Source organism: Parus major, chromosome 1A (genome assembly GCF_001522545.3).
Source record: "Parus major isolate Abel chromosome 1A, Parus_major1.1, whole genome shotgun sequence".
NCBI classification, from domain to species: Eukaryota; Metazoa; Chordata; class Aves; order Passeriformes; family Paridae; genus Parus; species Parus major.
Window position 1 is genome coordinate 22,967,966 of NC_031773.1, and position 14,643 is coordinate 22,982,608.

The 14,643-nt window shown below is 40.5% G+C and overlaps 1 protein-coding gene across 2 annotated transcripts in view; it reads right to left on the reverse strand.

Moving 5' to 3' along the window:
- The window catches only part of CFTR (CF transmembrane conductance regulator), an 88,185-nt gene extending 74,933 nt beyond the window's left edge, over window positions 1-13,252 (reverse strand). For both annotated transcript variants that reach the window (XM_015629191.3, XM_015629190.3), the window contains exons 1-2: window positions 13,078-13,252; window positions 570-680 (exon numbers count right to left, since the gene is read on the reverse strand). In XM_015629191.3, the coding sequence (XP_015484677.1) occupies window positions 570-680; window positions 13,078-13,130 (164 nt within the window). In that variant the 5' untranslated portion in view covers window positions 13,131-13,252. The remainder of the gene's footprint in view (window positions 1-569; window positions 681-13,077) is intronic.
- Between the last annotated feature and the right edge of the window lie 1,391 nt (window positions 13,253-14,643).

The window sequence follows — 14,643 nt, forward strand, 5'->3', positions numbered from 1 at the left end:
GGAGGAGGCTGAGGGGAGACCTCACTGCAGTTACAGCTTCCTCATGAGGGGAAGGCACGGATCTCTTCTCTCTCATGACAGGACTCTCCAGTGACAGGACTTGAGGAAACAGCATGAAGCTGAGTCAAGCTAGGTTTAGGTTAGGTATTATGAAAAGGTTCTTCACCAAGAAGGTGGTCGGGCACTGGAGCAGGCTCTCCAGGGAAGTGGTGACAGCACCAAGCCTGACATAGTTCAAGAGGTGTTTAGACACTGCTCTTGGGCACATGGTGTGATTCTTGGGGATGTACTCTTTAGGGCGAAGATTTGGACTTGATGATCCTGTTAAGTCCCTTCTAACTCAGCATATTCTGTGATTCTGCGATCAGTGGCAGGTATCACAGGTACCTGTAAATAGAAATTTAGACCGCTTAAGTAGTACATCTGCACCAGGGATCCCAGTCATGTCCAAAGTACAACAACTGTTTTCAATTAGTTTGCACCCAATGCTATTTAAACATTTCATCCTAAAGCTGTGTAATGGAAGTTGCAGTGTGATTTCTGAAACAAATTTATTTAACCTTTCATACCTTTCCAGTTTTTCAGAAAGATTATCAGCAGAGTCTGCAGAAGGGATTTGATAAATATCTGACAGCTCCAACCGTCGTCTGTAACCCTTTTTCAAAATTGGGTTTGTCCATCTAAGCAAATATTAAAAATAACAATGTTAGAAATAAAAAAAAAAATTGAGCATTAATTCTGGAGTTGCTTTGTCTCACCCTGAATAATTTGTCTACAGCATCCAAGTATTTCTAAGTGCACATGCACTCACATACACACACATATATGACACAATATAGTGCAGCCCTGCACTATATTTATAAAACTATATTGACAAATATAATATTAAAAGAATAATTGTGAAATTCCTACATTTTATAAGTTTTGGTCTGGGATTGTGCCCCAAACTTCCTACCAAGTCAGCAGGAGGCAAATGAACAGGGGATTGAAACCTTTGTACTGTATTTCCAAATATGCTATGTCCATGTAAATAAATAATAAATCAGAACTATAGTAAAGTGGACATGTAAGTTTCATTTCTATCTGCTCTGCTCTGGGGAAACCCCACCTAGAGTACTGTGGCCAGCTCTGGGGTCCTCAGCACAGGAAGGACAGGAAGGTGTTGGAGTGAGTCCAGAGGAGGCCACAAAGGATTAGAAGGATGGAGCACATCTCCCTATGAAGAAAATTTTAGAGAATTGGAGTTGTTCAGCCTGGAGAAGAGATTGCTCCAGGGAAATCTTAGAGCAGCCTTCCAGTACCTAAAGGGGGTCTCTAGTAGAGCTGGAGAGGAACTTTTCACAAGGGCATGTAATGACAGGATAAGGGGGAATGGCTTTAAACTGAAAGAGAACAAGTTTAGATCAGATATTAGGAAGAAACACTGAGGATAGCCAGACACTGGAACAGGTTGCCTAGAGAAGCTGGGGATGCTGCATCCCTGGCAGTGTTCAAGGCCAGGTTAAATGCAGCTTGGAGAAACCTGGTTTGCTGGAAAGTGTCCCTGCCTGTGGCAGGGGGGTTGGAACCCAGCGATCTTTAAGATCCCTTCCAACACAAATCATTCTATGATTCTATGACATCCTACATTGCAATATGTACTTAACAACACAAATCTTGCACAGGACTCCTCATAAGAACTTCATTGTGTCCATTATATACATGTATTTTGCATTTGTTTTTTCAAATGTCATGTTTAAAATTTTGCAATTTAAAGGGCAGTCTGAAACTAAACAAAGCAGGAAAAGACTACTCTGAATAGCTACTCTGTAGAGAAAACCTTTATACACTATGACTAATTTTATCAAACTATTCAGCTCCAAAAAGACCTCTAAATCCCCAAGGATCAACTTCGACAAAATTTTTCACCAGATTCTGTTCAGAAATCTTTTTGAAAGCAAAGGACTAGATCAAAACATAAGAACTGGTGTATTTTGAAACCACTTGAACTTCTGCTTTACTGTCATCAATAAAAAGTATTTACTTAAAAAAATGAAGTTCCTGCAAAAGAAGTAGCTTGTGGTTGATTGCCATTGTACTTCCACGTGTAAACCAGAGTTTGTAAAAAACCGGCATGATTCATGATTATGATAAAATTCTGCAAAACTTCAATCACTTTAAAATTTTTCTTTTAAACTGTTTTTCTAGACAACAGCTAAAAACCCACAAAATATATGCAACAATGTTTCCCACAGTCACTCAGAAAATATGAACAGCTTATTGGATATGCTTACCTGTATGCCTGTAAGAACATATGTCATACACACAAAGTAATCCACATTCTCAATTGCAGCCTATGAAGGTGCAAAGAAGTTGATACAAAGGGAAAGGAACATCATTGAACACTACAAAAGCACAAAAAGCCCTTAACACTACGGATGAAGACTACTTGTATGCAACTGTGTGCACACACATGCACACTTGAAAATTTACTTTAATGAAGTTATGAATTGCATGAGACACCAGTTTATAATCCCCATAAGTCAGTAAAGCACCAAGATATTTCCCAAGTGCATGGTTATAGCACACCCACTGCAAAGAAAATATGCACTAAGAAATTGAAGGAGTATCCTTAATTTCTGCAATAATAGTATGGTTTCAGATGAATCATATGGCTTTTAGCTCAGTCTTTCACACCACTGTAGCTGAGAAATAACAAGTGATTCATGGTACATTATAGGAAGGGAGCTAGGAAAGTCCACTTTGTAGAGTCACTGAACTCTCATTTTACCATTTGGAGACGATTAAACATCCATAAACTTTACAGCTATTGGAAATAGAGGCCAATAATTTTCAGGGATAAAATGGAATAGAAGAAAAATCTTGAATTTCATGTATCACTTATGTGTTATACAGAGTCTTTCATGGCTACTGCAAATGCTATATCAGGTACTGATTTGTATTTTGCCAGCTCCTGAAGACAGAAAGGGCAGCTGCTATTGGCTTTGTGCACATCTTGAGGAGAACTGGCTAATCCTTGACATTCAGGAACAGAAACTCTCATGAGTTCCTGTTCTCAGCTTCACCGACGTCCCGTATACATAGGTATTTCAGTAATGACAGAATGAATACAAATTATGGGACATAAAACCACTATTGCACCTAATGCAAGGAAGTAACAGTACTTCCTAGGCAACGTCTTTAATTCACAACACTGTAGCTAAGTAATAACCTTCCTGAGCCCCCTAAAAATGCTTTGAGACTGCAATAAGCAATTCCCAACCCGACAAAAGATAAGCACTTTACAGTTTCACTTTGTATGTTTTGAGAAAACAGTTTTTATTATATTGTTTCCCTCCACATATTTGATTTTATTTATAGTTTTGATTAACACTTACCCTGGCATTTTGCCACAGCCTAAAGTAACAAAATGCGACTGCATTTAGAAAGAGAGCTGAGTGGTTGTATCATCATTAGGAGAAGGCAGCACACTTAGCAGATCTACTGTACTTCTAGAAATGTCTCACATTTTAAGCTGTGTTTAATTCTGTGTTAACCAGGTGCATTTATCATTGCCATCAAAACTATGTGGTCCCTAAACTCCCCTCCTCTCCCAAGTCAGTATTTGATACAGATTTAGGCAGTCCTCATCCTCATCTCACTGCTCATTGTGGTAGCTGCACCTGTGCGAGATAAACTCCTCCAGCCAGCTAAATGAGCAGTGCTGACACCTTCCCCTGGGGACCTCCTAGTCTGCAGCCAGGCTCCTACTGCAAGCTGCTGGCAGGGCTTGCACAGAGATGTTCTTCTCCCAGCTGCCCTGGCCTTGCTTGGAACTACCACCCTAACTGCATCTGGCCAACCTGTGCACTGTGCCAGGTGGCTTCAGGTTGGAGTGGTAATTGTGGCAGGAGTTGGCCTGATGTGTGATGTTTGTCTCAAGGTGGATTTTCAACGGCTGCTTGAGTTGTGCTGTCAGGAACTGCAGGAGATAGTTTGCATTTTATTAAAAGGAATATACTAGATCTAAATATATATACTAGACCTAAACACTTAAATATCTAACAAAAACTTTTTTTTTCCAGTTTTCTATAGCATTCCTATAGCAATTATGTTCTAGATTCTTTGCAAAGATTTGAAATGCAAAATGACCATGAATTTATTTTAACTGGCAATATAATCTGTAGTTATCCATGTTTCCATAACACTAGGTGACATAGTCAGAGCTATTTTTTTGGCTTAATGGAAACAACTTGTCAACATTAATGCTGAGGTTTTTCCTGATGTTGTTGAGAGAGAGAAATTTATTCTGAAAGGAAGAGAGCAAGAAGGAAGGGAAACAGATTGGCTTTACAGCATTATGTTAGCAAATGCCATCGGATTACCGGCTGGCATTTAATGAACCCCTTCACAGAGAAACCTGTAGTGCTGTGAGAGTTTTGCCACAAACTAGGAATGTTATTATGGGTACACATGCATGAAATCCATCAGGGAACAAGTTTAAAGGATGCAGAGTAGGAAAGGAAAAAAGAAGGCAAGTTCCATATCTATTATCTACTGCCCATAGTAAAACATACATTATGCATTTTATATGTAAATATCATATATATAACGTACTGTTTGGTAAATTTCTAATGACCATTTCTTTGTCTTTTATTAAAAGAGTAGTTAACAGGTTTCTTATTACAGTTATTGCTTTCTACAGCATGTTCAGACTCATCCCACTCAAGCAATTTGTACCAATAGGACAGATGTCTTTGGCTTTCCGGAGAGTATTAACAATTTGTCAATAGGATTTGACTCTCCCTTAAGGCTGCTTTGCATGTCACTGAAGACAGAAGGAGCATCTGTGTTGCTAAGCCAACTGCCCAGATCTCCTTCCTGAGCACAGGAATACCCTAGCTCCATCAGGCTATCCAGATCAAGAAGCACAGTTTGCTGAGACAGAACAGTGGTGCTGGGCTACCCAAGAGCAGCAAAACAGAGCAGCTCTTCTACAGGGGTCACTGATCAGACCGCTGCCATTTCAACAGGTGCTCTGTGCACAACAGAGCAACACCTCCTGAGCAGTGCAGAGGTGGCCATGCCTTCACTCCCCTCTACAAAGCATTAATACCTGTGCAAAATATAGTTAAGCATAGTGACTGCAGCTCCTAAGGAACTGGACCTGAAATTCAATGGAGAGATCAAGAATAGTGCCTCTGGCTTTAACTTATCCTTCCTCCTAACAATTAAGGGGGAGGTAGGGCAGGGAGGAAGGAACATAATCAAGCTGTAATTATGATGCTTTGGAGCTTAAGTTTTACTAGGTGTTTGTAGAGCCATGAATTCTTACCAGCTGCAAGATAAGGCTGAGGTACCATGTAGATCTCAGAAAGTCCCAAAGAGTTCCTCTGACCAGACTGCATCAGAGGCTCTGCACTCCCATCCTCCCACAAAAGATATCCATCATTGCAGCAGCAGCAAATTGTAAATTGTTGCTTACTTCATACTGGAAGTGGCCCTACTACACCCAAAAGTGCTTCTCCAGGAGTGTCTGCACCACCAGCTGTCTTCTCTGAACATCCTGCAGCTGTAATGCAGCTGTAAAAGGTGACCCTGGCTTTCTGTGATCCTTGCTAACAGATGGGACAAGTCAGCATGCCCAAGGAGCACAACTGCCTTATTCCTGCCCCCTGCCCCTTGGTCACCCTCAACAGAGCAGAGTTGCAGTTATTTTGTTTTGAATATTAACCTACTGAGATAGCACATTGTATATTCTCAAAACAATATTAACTTTAGCATTTCCCCCTTTATAAACAAAACAAAATATAAGTTTAATATTTAAATATAATTATTGCAGGGTTTCAACAAAGGTAAAAGCAGACCCTACTGATTTCCAGGTTGTTGTTGTTATTGTTTTCCCCACAATCACAAAAATTAAGATTTTAATTTCTTCACTAATAAACAGTTCTTCCCCATGAGGTGTTATTTGACATGGGAAGTATTTAGCTGCAATATTATTGACTCTGCCACTAGCTGTGAGCAGCACCATTTTAAGACTAATCAATGTTCTGCTGAAACCCCAGGATTTTAATATCAAATCTTAATTAGGATTATGCCACAGCAATTCTTGGAGAAGTCTTTTCTTTTATGGCCAGTTTTTGTGAAGTGATACTTATTCAAATTATCTAACTGCTAAATGATTTTTAGCAGAAATTCAGTATGTTTTTCCTTACAATTAGTAAGGTAATCAAAATATTTCAGTTTTCAGAAGTACTGACAGATATTTGAGAGAAAACAGCACATCAGGGGATAGGTTGTGCAAGATGGAAGGACAGAATATATTAATTGTATTGCAAACTGTCAGTTGTTTAGGTACCAAATTCAAGTGTAAGACGTGCTTCAAATATTTCCTTAACAAAGCTAACAAAATAACAGTGGTGATGATGTGCTATGAACAAGGCTGTTTCAGCATATACCTACAGTTAGACAGACTAGGAGAGGATGTTCCTTAATTTTCGTTCTTTTTCTCAATTATATATCCCTCAGCAAGAATAAGAGAAAGCTTTCTTTTCTCCTGGTCCTTTGAAAGAACAAGGAATATTACAGAGAGTTTGCATCAGCAAAACTGTTGCAGAGCAGTGCTATTCATGATTTAATTGAATTTTTAAATATTCCAGATGTGTCACTAAGTGATAGCAACACATTCCACCCAATTTAGCACTTCACTTTGTTAGTCATGAATTTTTTAAGATATGTTTCATAAAAAAATAACATAGAGTTGCACATCAGGTGCAATGACCCTTTCCAAAACTATAATTTGTTCCAACCCAAATGACTGATATGTGGTCAGGTATAAATAAACAGGTGAACACAGTTGCATTTCATTTAATTTTAATACCAAGTGTCAAAATGTAAATTACCATCACAATAATATGGAATCACCCTTGAATTAGGCGCCGCTTCTCTTACTGCTTGCTCTTTGCCATTTTCTCTGTATCCTGGTATTTTATGATGCTAGTCTTCAGCATGATCCTTGCAAATTAATAAGAAAATGCTTCATATCTTTTGATTTCCAAAACAGTCAGGTTTTGAGCAAAGCAACATTGGGGGGGACCTTTGTGGTTTTGTTTTCTTTGTTTTTATCACCTATAGAGAAATAAAAGCATTCCAGAACTTACAGATTAACTTTAAAAAGAGTTAAGGTGAAAGCTAAAGTGAGATATCAGAATGACTCCAATAAAAAAAAATCACATTCTTTTAAAAGTCTGGGGAGAAAATAAAGGGTAAATAACAATATTAAAATATGGGAATCTACCTAAAACCAAGTACCTTTACCAGCTGTCACTTAGGATTTTCTCCTAAGGCACAACCTTGCCCATGGAATCAAGACATTTGTATTGCAACAGCCCACCCCAAACACTGCCTTTCAGGATCAATTCCCCCTTCCTACCTATCTTCTCCTGAAAGAAGGATGCCTACCCATATCTGAAAGGCACAAAGCTTGTGGTTTAAATTGAAAAACAATGCTGTTTTCCAAACATGTCTTAAATGCCTATTTATTCTCTTGTAGTTAGGGGAGTTTCATGACAATGCAGCCTTGGATTAGCTACTTGCTGACTGAAAATGCTCATGCAGATCCTTTTGCTTATGAGAGAGGGACTGACACAAACAGCCTCTGAGTTCTTGCTTGTCTCACCTAGGTGTACCCCTAGTCTCATGGAAGCAGGTTGAACTGCATCTACAAGTACACATCTGGCAATGTGTTTCAATATGTCTCCTTAAACACTAGTTAATTTTCACCTTTAACTTTAACTATTTCAGAGGACATAATGTGACACATTATTACCTGGATGTCAAGTTGGCACCATCCTGCCTCCACAACTATACCTAAACACATATGCTGCAAAGCTGGGGGGTGGGTGAAAGAAAAAACATAAACCAAGATATCTGCAACCTGCAGAAACCTCTTGCAATAAGTCACACTATTCTTACCACTTTGAAACTTAGCATATCCAAAAATGTAGATATTAGGAGACTTAGATTCTTAAGCATGAAAGAGGTAATAATTGTTCACTGCAGAAATATTCTGAAATAACCCAGTCACACCAGAAATACTCTTGTGTAATCAAAGTTCTGGATAGGAGATCCCAGGCAGATTGCACTGACTCCACCACATGCTCCTAGGACAAATCACAACCCTTGTACACTCCACTTTCTCCTCTACAAAACTAGTAAGGAAACTTCTTTTTAACCCATCTTTGTGACATCTACTTAGACTTCAAGATCTTCAAAACAATGCTTTATCAGATATTTTGCTTAGTGCAAAGGATTTCTGTCAGTGCATTTAGAAGCCTCTATAATATAGATAATAAATCTACTAACCATGTCATTGCCTACAGTATTTAAAAAAAATCAAGGATTTTGACAAATTACTTTCTATCTCACCAAAATCAAATAAGCATGTAGAAAATAACAAGGTACAGACAGGTCTGCAAATATTTCAAATGCTTGATAATTTAGTTTTAATATCAAGATAGTAAGTCTTCCTCTTGCAGGAAGAAAACAGACTTTAAATATATTTCAGAAGTCAGATGCAACTTGATCTAGGCATCTCTGCTTTAGAGTTACAAAGCAGTCAGAGAAGGTCCCTGTGCTACATAAGGTTTGCATTTTTGGTCATTAGACCAAAGATGCAGTATCAGGCTGAGCCAAAGACACAATTTAGCCTTATGGTTAAAGAAAGTATTCCCCTGTACTTGAAGTGTAGGAGACTCTGCATCCTTCCTCCAGTTCACTTCAAGTTTCATATTTTACCTTGGAAACAGCAGTAGAAGTCAAATTTTCAGAAGGAATCCAAGACTTGCATGCACATCTTTGACCCATCTGACTTTCAGAAGCTGACACCTTGCTGGTTTAGACAGATCTGAAGTACTGGCAGACCAGCAGGTCTCCAAGGACCACTTGGGGCAACAGAAGAATGATCAGGCAGCCTCACAGGGCCAGAATCCGTGCTGCAGCTGCATCTGTGCTTGCTTATCACTAACAGCCATCATTTATGATTGCCTGGGATCAGTGAAAGGCAGCTCATCAGGGCTAGATACATACAAGGCCCTAAGAGTATACTACAGAAAAATTGTCTTGTGTAAGTGTCTAAGCTAACTGCCCCAGAAACTGAGGCATAACACCGTGTCATTCACCTGCTACTGTACACAGAGGCTCCTTTTTCAAAGGGGGAAGATGATCAAAGTGTTATAGCTAAGTATTGATAAGGGAAGCTTATTACAATTTCCAGACACCTGCCCTCCAGAGTGAAATGTAGAGGCATGAATTAGTCCTTTAAGCTTCCTATACAAAATCAGGGACTTTTAGGAACTCAAGATAGTTTCAGGAGAAACTTTGAGTAAAAATGTATGCATTAAATCCCAAACTTTGCAAAAAACCCACAAGATTTTTCAATTCAAGAATGAAAATCCTAAGGAAGTTGTTGGCCTAGAATTCTAAGATATGCAGTTCAAGAACAGAGCAGGGACTGCCCAGGGAAGGTCTGGCTTTAGTTCATTTCTCTGAAGGGAATCAATTTAATTATCATTAATATGCCTTTTCAAACCAGAAACTATCTTGTACAAGGCACTCTTTAACTTGAAATTATGACTGAATTAAGCTAGAAAGAGTGACAGAATAACATTACTGTAGTGTATGGCCTAAGTACTCAAGTCCTGAATTGTCTTACCCACCTTAAAGATTATTAGCAGACTTCTTAAGAAGTCTCACACAAGGAATTAGGACTTTCAAAGAAGTTTTTTATTTTGAAGAGTACAGATTCACTCTTTATTTATGCTCTAAAAAGTAGCTGAGCCAAAGATAGAGAATTAAAACACCTTCACTGCCACACACTAGTAACACTTGGTCCTGCTTCCTAGAAGAGGTAAGGTATAGAACTGAATTCCTTTTCCTAGCCCTCACAACACACACAGGGCAGAAGAATGAATCCAGCATTTATCCCTTACTGACTAAATTGTTCTAGGAACCACTGGACAGTTTTTATATAAATGCATAGATTTCTTTTTCTCTGGTTTAGAAAGCAAGAAGCAACTAGAGCAGATCTGATTGACTGAATCCATGAGAAGACTTGACAAAAAAACTGGGTTAGTTTGTATTTCTCATTTGGATTTAATAATGAATCAGGCACTGAAGTACTAGGTCTTGCTAAGAGTTGTCATGATTGATAGGTACCAAAGCAAAAGTATACGCTTAAAGAGTTGCACATGAGCACAAAGATTACTTTTTGAAAACTTGTATTTTAATATCTAAAGTTGCATGTAAAAGAAAAGTAATAAAGTCAGAATTGTCCCACAGCTGCAGCCATTTCTGAAACTCCAGAAATAACTCTGCGTGCCAGTTCTCAGATAAAAATTGATTAATTAGCAAGACTTCCTGATCTCAGTTAATTTTCAATAAAAACTAGGTGATTGCAAAGTAGTTTGATATTGTTTGTGACAGAAGATAGGGCCTTGACCCTGCAAAACCCCAAAATTCCAAAGGAAAATAAGTATTGGCTATAAAAACAAAAGTGAAGTTTCATGATGAATATGAAGCTAAGCATACCATGATCTGACTGCTTTGGCATAAAACTCTGTTTCCTTTAAGCAAGGTAAAAAGTTGCCAATGAACAGAAAGAATGTTTTGCATGTGGCTGGGAACAAGAAATCAACTCTGAAAATGTAATAAGGAAAATACAACAAAACACAAAACAATCTCTGAAACCTCAAACTCTAAGTATTTAGTATTTTCTAAGTGTCGCCCTAACAGATGTCAAACCACTTGTTTTCACACTTTGTTTCTTATCCACCAAAGCTCAGTTTTTAAACCAAAATTGTTTAAAATTTAGGATGAAAGTTAATTTCTAATTTTAAATACTTTCTATCATGACCACTCCTAGAAATTTTCTTTCTTTTTTTTTTTGCCCCAGTAGTATCACTATCACTAATACAACAAAAAGGTAACACCTTCTATAAGATACTACTCTTTGTATACCAAAACATTTCCTCACTTTTTTTTTTTTGCATAAAGAATTAAGAAAAAAGGTCCAAACAATATTGAAACATGTATAAACTATTCAGTTATAATCAGGGAGCTACATTCTGACTTTAACCTGTTAAACCTATCTCTCCCACCCAAACAGGATAGATTATGAAGCAATAAAACCTCGCCAATAGGTTTACACACCTATAGCTGATAACAACTTGTACATTAAATAGTAATATATTTATCAGCAAGATTTCCTGAATAATCATAGCTAATACTTTAACATCATTTCTGCTAACATGATCTTCAACTTATCGCATTATTCAGATTGGTACTTCACACAAGTGCATTGCAGACTCTTATAAAAGTTACTTCACTGAAACATATATTGTGTTGTACTTGATAGCAACTATTTCATTATCATTGAAAAAAAGCAATCTCTTTGTATACACCTTTTTTTCCTAGTTAATATTCATCATGAGCATCTCCTTAACTTCATATACTTTATTATTATCACTTTAGTTACAGTCACCTGACCAATATCTGGTACAGTATAATGCATCATGAATGAGAAACATGATTAAAACACCATTCACTTTACTTACAGACTGTGATTTAAAAGATGAGCTCAGGACTCAGGATGGTTAATTATGTACTTAATGAGCAGGAACTACATTTGGTTTCAGACATGGAAACTTTCACTGTGGTAGGAATCAGAAATATATTTGCTTTATCTTATTGGGTTTTTTTTTCTTCACACCTTCAACACCCCAGGTTCTAGGATGATAAATTTATAGAAGTTTATAAATAAATAAAATTATATAGAGCAAGTGGCCCCTCAAGAAATTAATTTAATTAAAAGACGGACTTATTTCCTACAGATTTCTGTCTTATACTTGACAGGAGCACCGACTGAAGTATCATTTATGGAGAATTTTAATTGCTTTCACTCCTGTCATGCATACTCTCTGGTTCCAACAGTATTTGGCAGAAAGCATGGCTTCTTGCCCACTGCAGCACCATTGGAGAAAACCTGTAGGATCTCTACTTTTACCTGGATGCTTGTTAAACTTTAGGAACAGGTTATATTTGGGATCATTCTCTTCTATCCTATCTGGCTAAAATGAGCCAAAGCAGGGGGGACAGGCAAACAGTGACTCATACACACTCCCTTCAATTAAGAAACTTTAAAAACCATACAGACCAACCTGCTGAAAGCTATCCCAAAAGGATATAAAAGTGGGCTAAAAGCCCTAAGTTTTTAAGGCAGAGACCTCATGAGAGTGATACAGTTTTACACCATGTGCTCTCATTTCAGTCATCATGTTTACATCTTACACAAGATTTCCTCCTGCCCTTCCTTGCCATGCAAAAGACCCTTCAGTAACAGAAGAGGGTAAAACTCTGGTAAAACCAGTGCTGTGAGGGCCAATGCCCAAAAGATTATTTGCTCTTTCCCGTTCACACTGTCATTTCTAGCAATGTCACATACGACGTATTCAGTTTCCATATTGTCTTACAAAGAACATTGTGCCCAGGCACTGTTATTGACTCCTTCTCTTTTTATTCTAAGTTTTTAGAAATAAAAGGCACTAGGAAGTTTGCTTGTAAGAGAACTTTTTCAAGGCTTACAAGGAACTGTTTCCAATAAGATCATATATTACACTTGCACACTGAGCAAATGCTAAATACTCAAAGAGCCAGCCAGAAGGAATCCTTGCTCTGAGACCATTTCCCCTCTGCTCCTTACCACCCCACAGTGTTCTCAAAGTTTACACGAAATAACAGATTAACTGGTTGAGCAATTACCAAAGGTTGCTCAAATTATGTCATAAATTCATCTGTCCGGGTCCAGCAAAGGTTTATGACACCTGGCAGAGCCCATTCCTGGTACTAAAACCCCAGCAACAACAACAAAAAAGTGATCTGATCAACAAGCGAGGCTCCCACCGCTCTCCCCGCAGACCCTTCCGGAGCTCCTCGGTGCCCGGTGCTCGGTTCCCTTCTCCGCGGAGCTCCTCGCCCGCCGCTGCCCAGCCCGGCCCGTTGCCCCCGCCCGCACGCGTCCCGCCGCACCGGGGCTCCCACCTGAAGAAAAGTTTGGAGAAGATGTTCGCCTTCTCCAGGGGAGACCTCTGCATGGTGAGGTGAGCTGAGGTGAGCCGAGATGAGCGGGGAACCCGAGGCAGCCGCTAATCGCTAACGCCTCGCTCGCCCACTCCGCTCCTGCGGCTCTCCCACCTTATCCGCCCGGCCGCTCTGATGTCACCGTCCGCCTCCTGCCCCGGCCCCTCTCCCCGCCTCTGCTTTGCCCCGGTTCAAAGGCGGGCGGGCCGGGGCCCCAGCCCGTGCGCTGCCGCCGCCGCCGCTCCTCCCCCGCCTCCCCTTCGCGCCCGGCACCGCGCACCGGGCGCGCCCCGCCGCTCCCCCCGCAGCCTCTCCTCCCCAACGACACTCGCCCAGCCCATTACCTCCACCTGCCGACTCAGCTTCCCGAGGCACCCCGCCCCGGCTTCCCGACCTCTCCCCAGCACTAAACCCCTCTTCTGACCAAGCGCCGAGGTGGGGAGACCACCCCTTCAGATGGACCTTCTGCCCTCGGTCCAGGGCAGCGGCAGCACAGCAGCGAGGACAGCCCCGTCGGGGCGTGGACACCCCCTCGCCGTGCCGAGCAGCTCCTCACCGCAGAGCCCGTCCCAGTACACAGGGCGCCTGCTTGCAGCCCCCCGAGACCCGCGGGAGCCGAGCCCGGCTTTAGCGGCGTTTGGCCTCGGTGGCGTCCCAGTGCCAGAACCCCCCGAGCAGCGGCCCCTACGCCTGTGCGCGGTCCCGCGGGCGAGAGTAGCGGCACACGGGCTTAAGGCAGAGGGCGAGCGGGCAGCCCAGGGAAGGGTGCGGGCCAAGCGCGATCATAGCCACTTGAAAGAACACTTGCTTCAGTTTTTCAAGTTCTCTGCCAGGTCCGTACCTGAACCGAAAGGAGTGGGAAGTAAAGTTATATCCTCAGTAAGTTTAGCTCAAACACCCAGATCTAACACTAAGGCTGTTTCTGAAGCTTTATATGTGTGCCGTACAAACAAAATCACTGCTTTAATGGCGCATAGCAGAAAGCATACTTGAAAGAGACAGAGACGACAAGAAGCAAGAAAAAAAACCAAAATCATGTGATTTAATTGTATACAGGATTTAATTTTATTTGCCGGTTTGTTTTGATATTTACACACTCCAGTGTCCTTTTATTCCTGTAACTTAAAAAAATACAGATGGAAAAGTCCATGCTTTCTTAATCACAGCCGTTGCTCACTGAACTTGGCTCTGTAAAGAAGCGAACGTACTTTTCTACGGACTTATAGCTTGCGCTACAATTTAACCAGCTGTAACTCTTTTCAAACTTTGCAGGCACTTTTTATTTCGTCGTTTTTCGCTACAACCCGCTGCCTTTTAATAAAGAATTTCTCTCTGCCTTGGCAATTCTTCCTCGTAAATTGCCGAACCAACAAGTGCCCTCTTACCCTGCCACCGCACCGGGCTCCTTTGTGTCTCAGACCTCCCTCGAATCCTTCCCGATTCTACTTCATTAATGACAAAACCAGTAAGAAACGCGGGGCAGGCAGGACTCCAGGAAACTGTCCGCATTTTATCATGTCCTCGGAC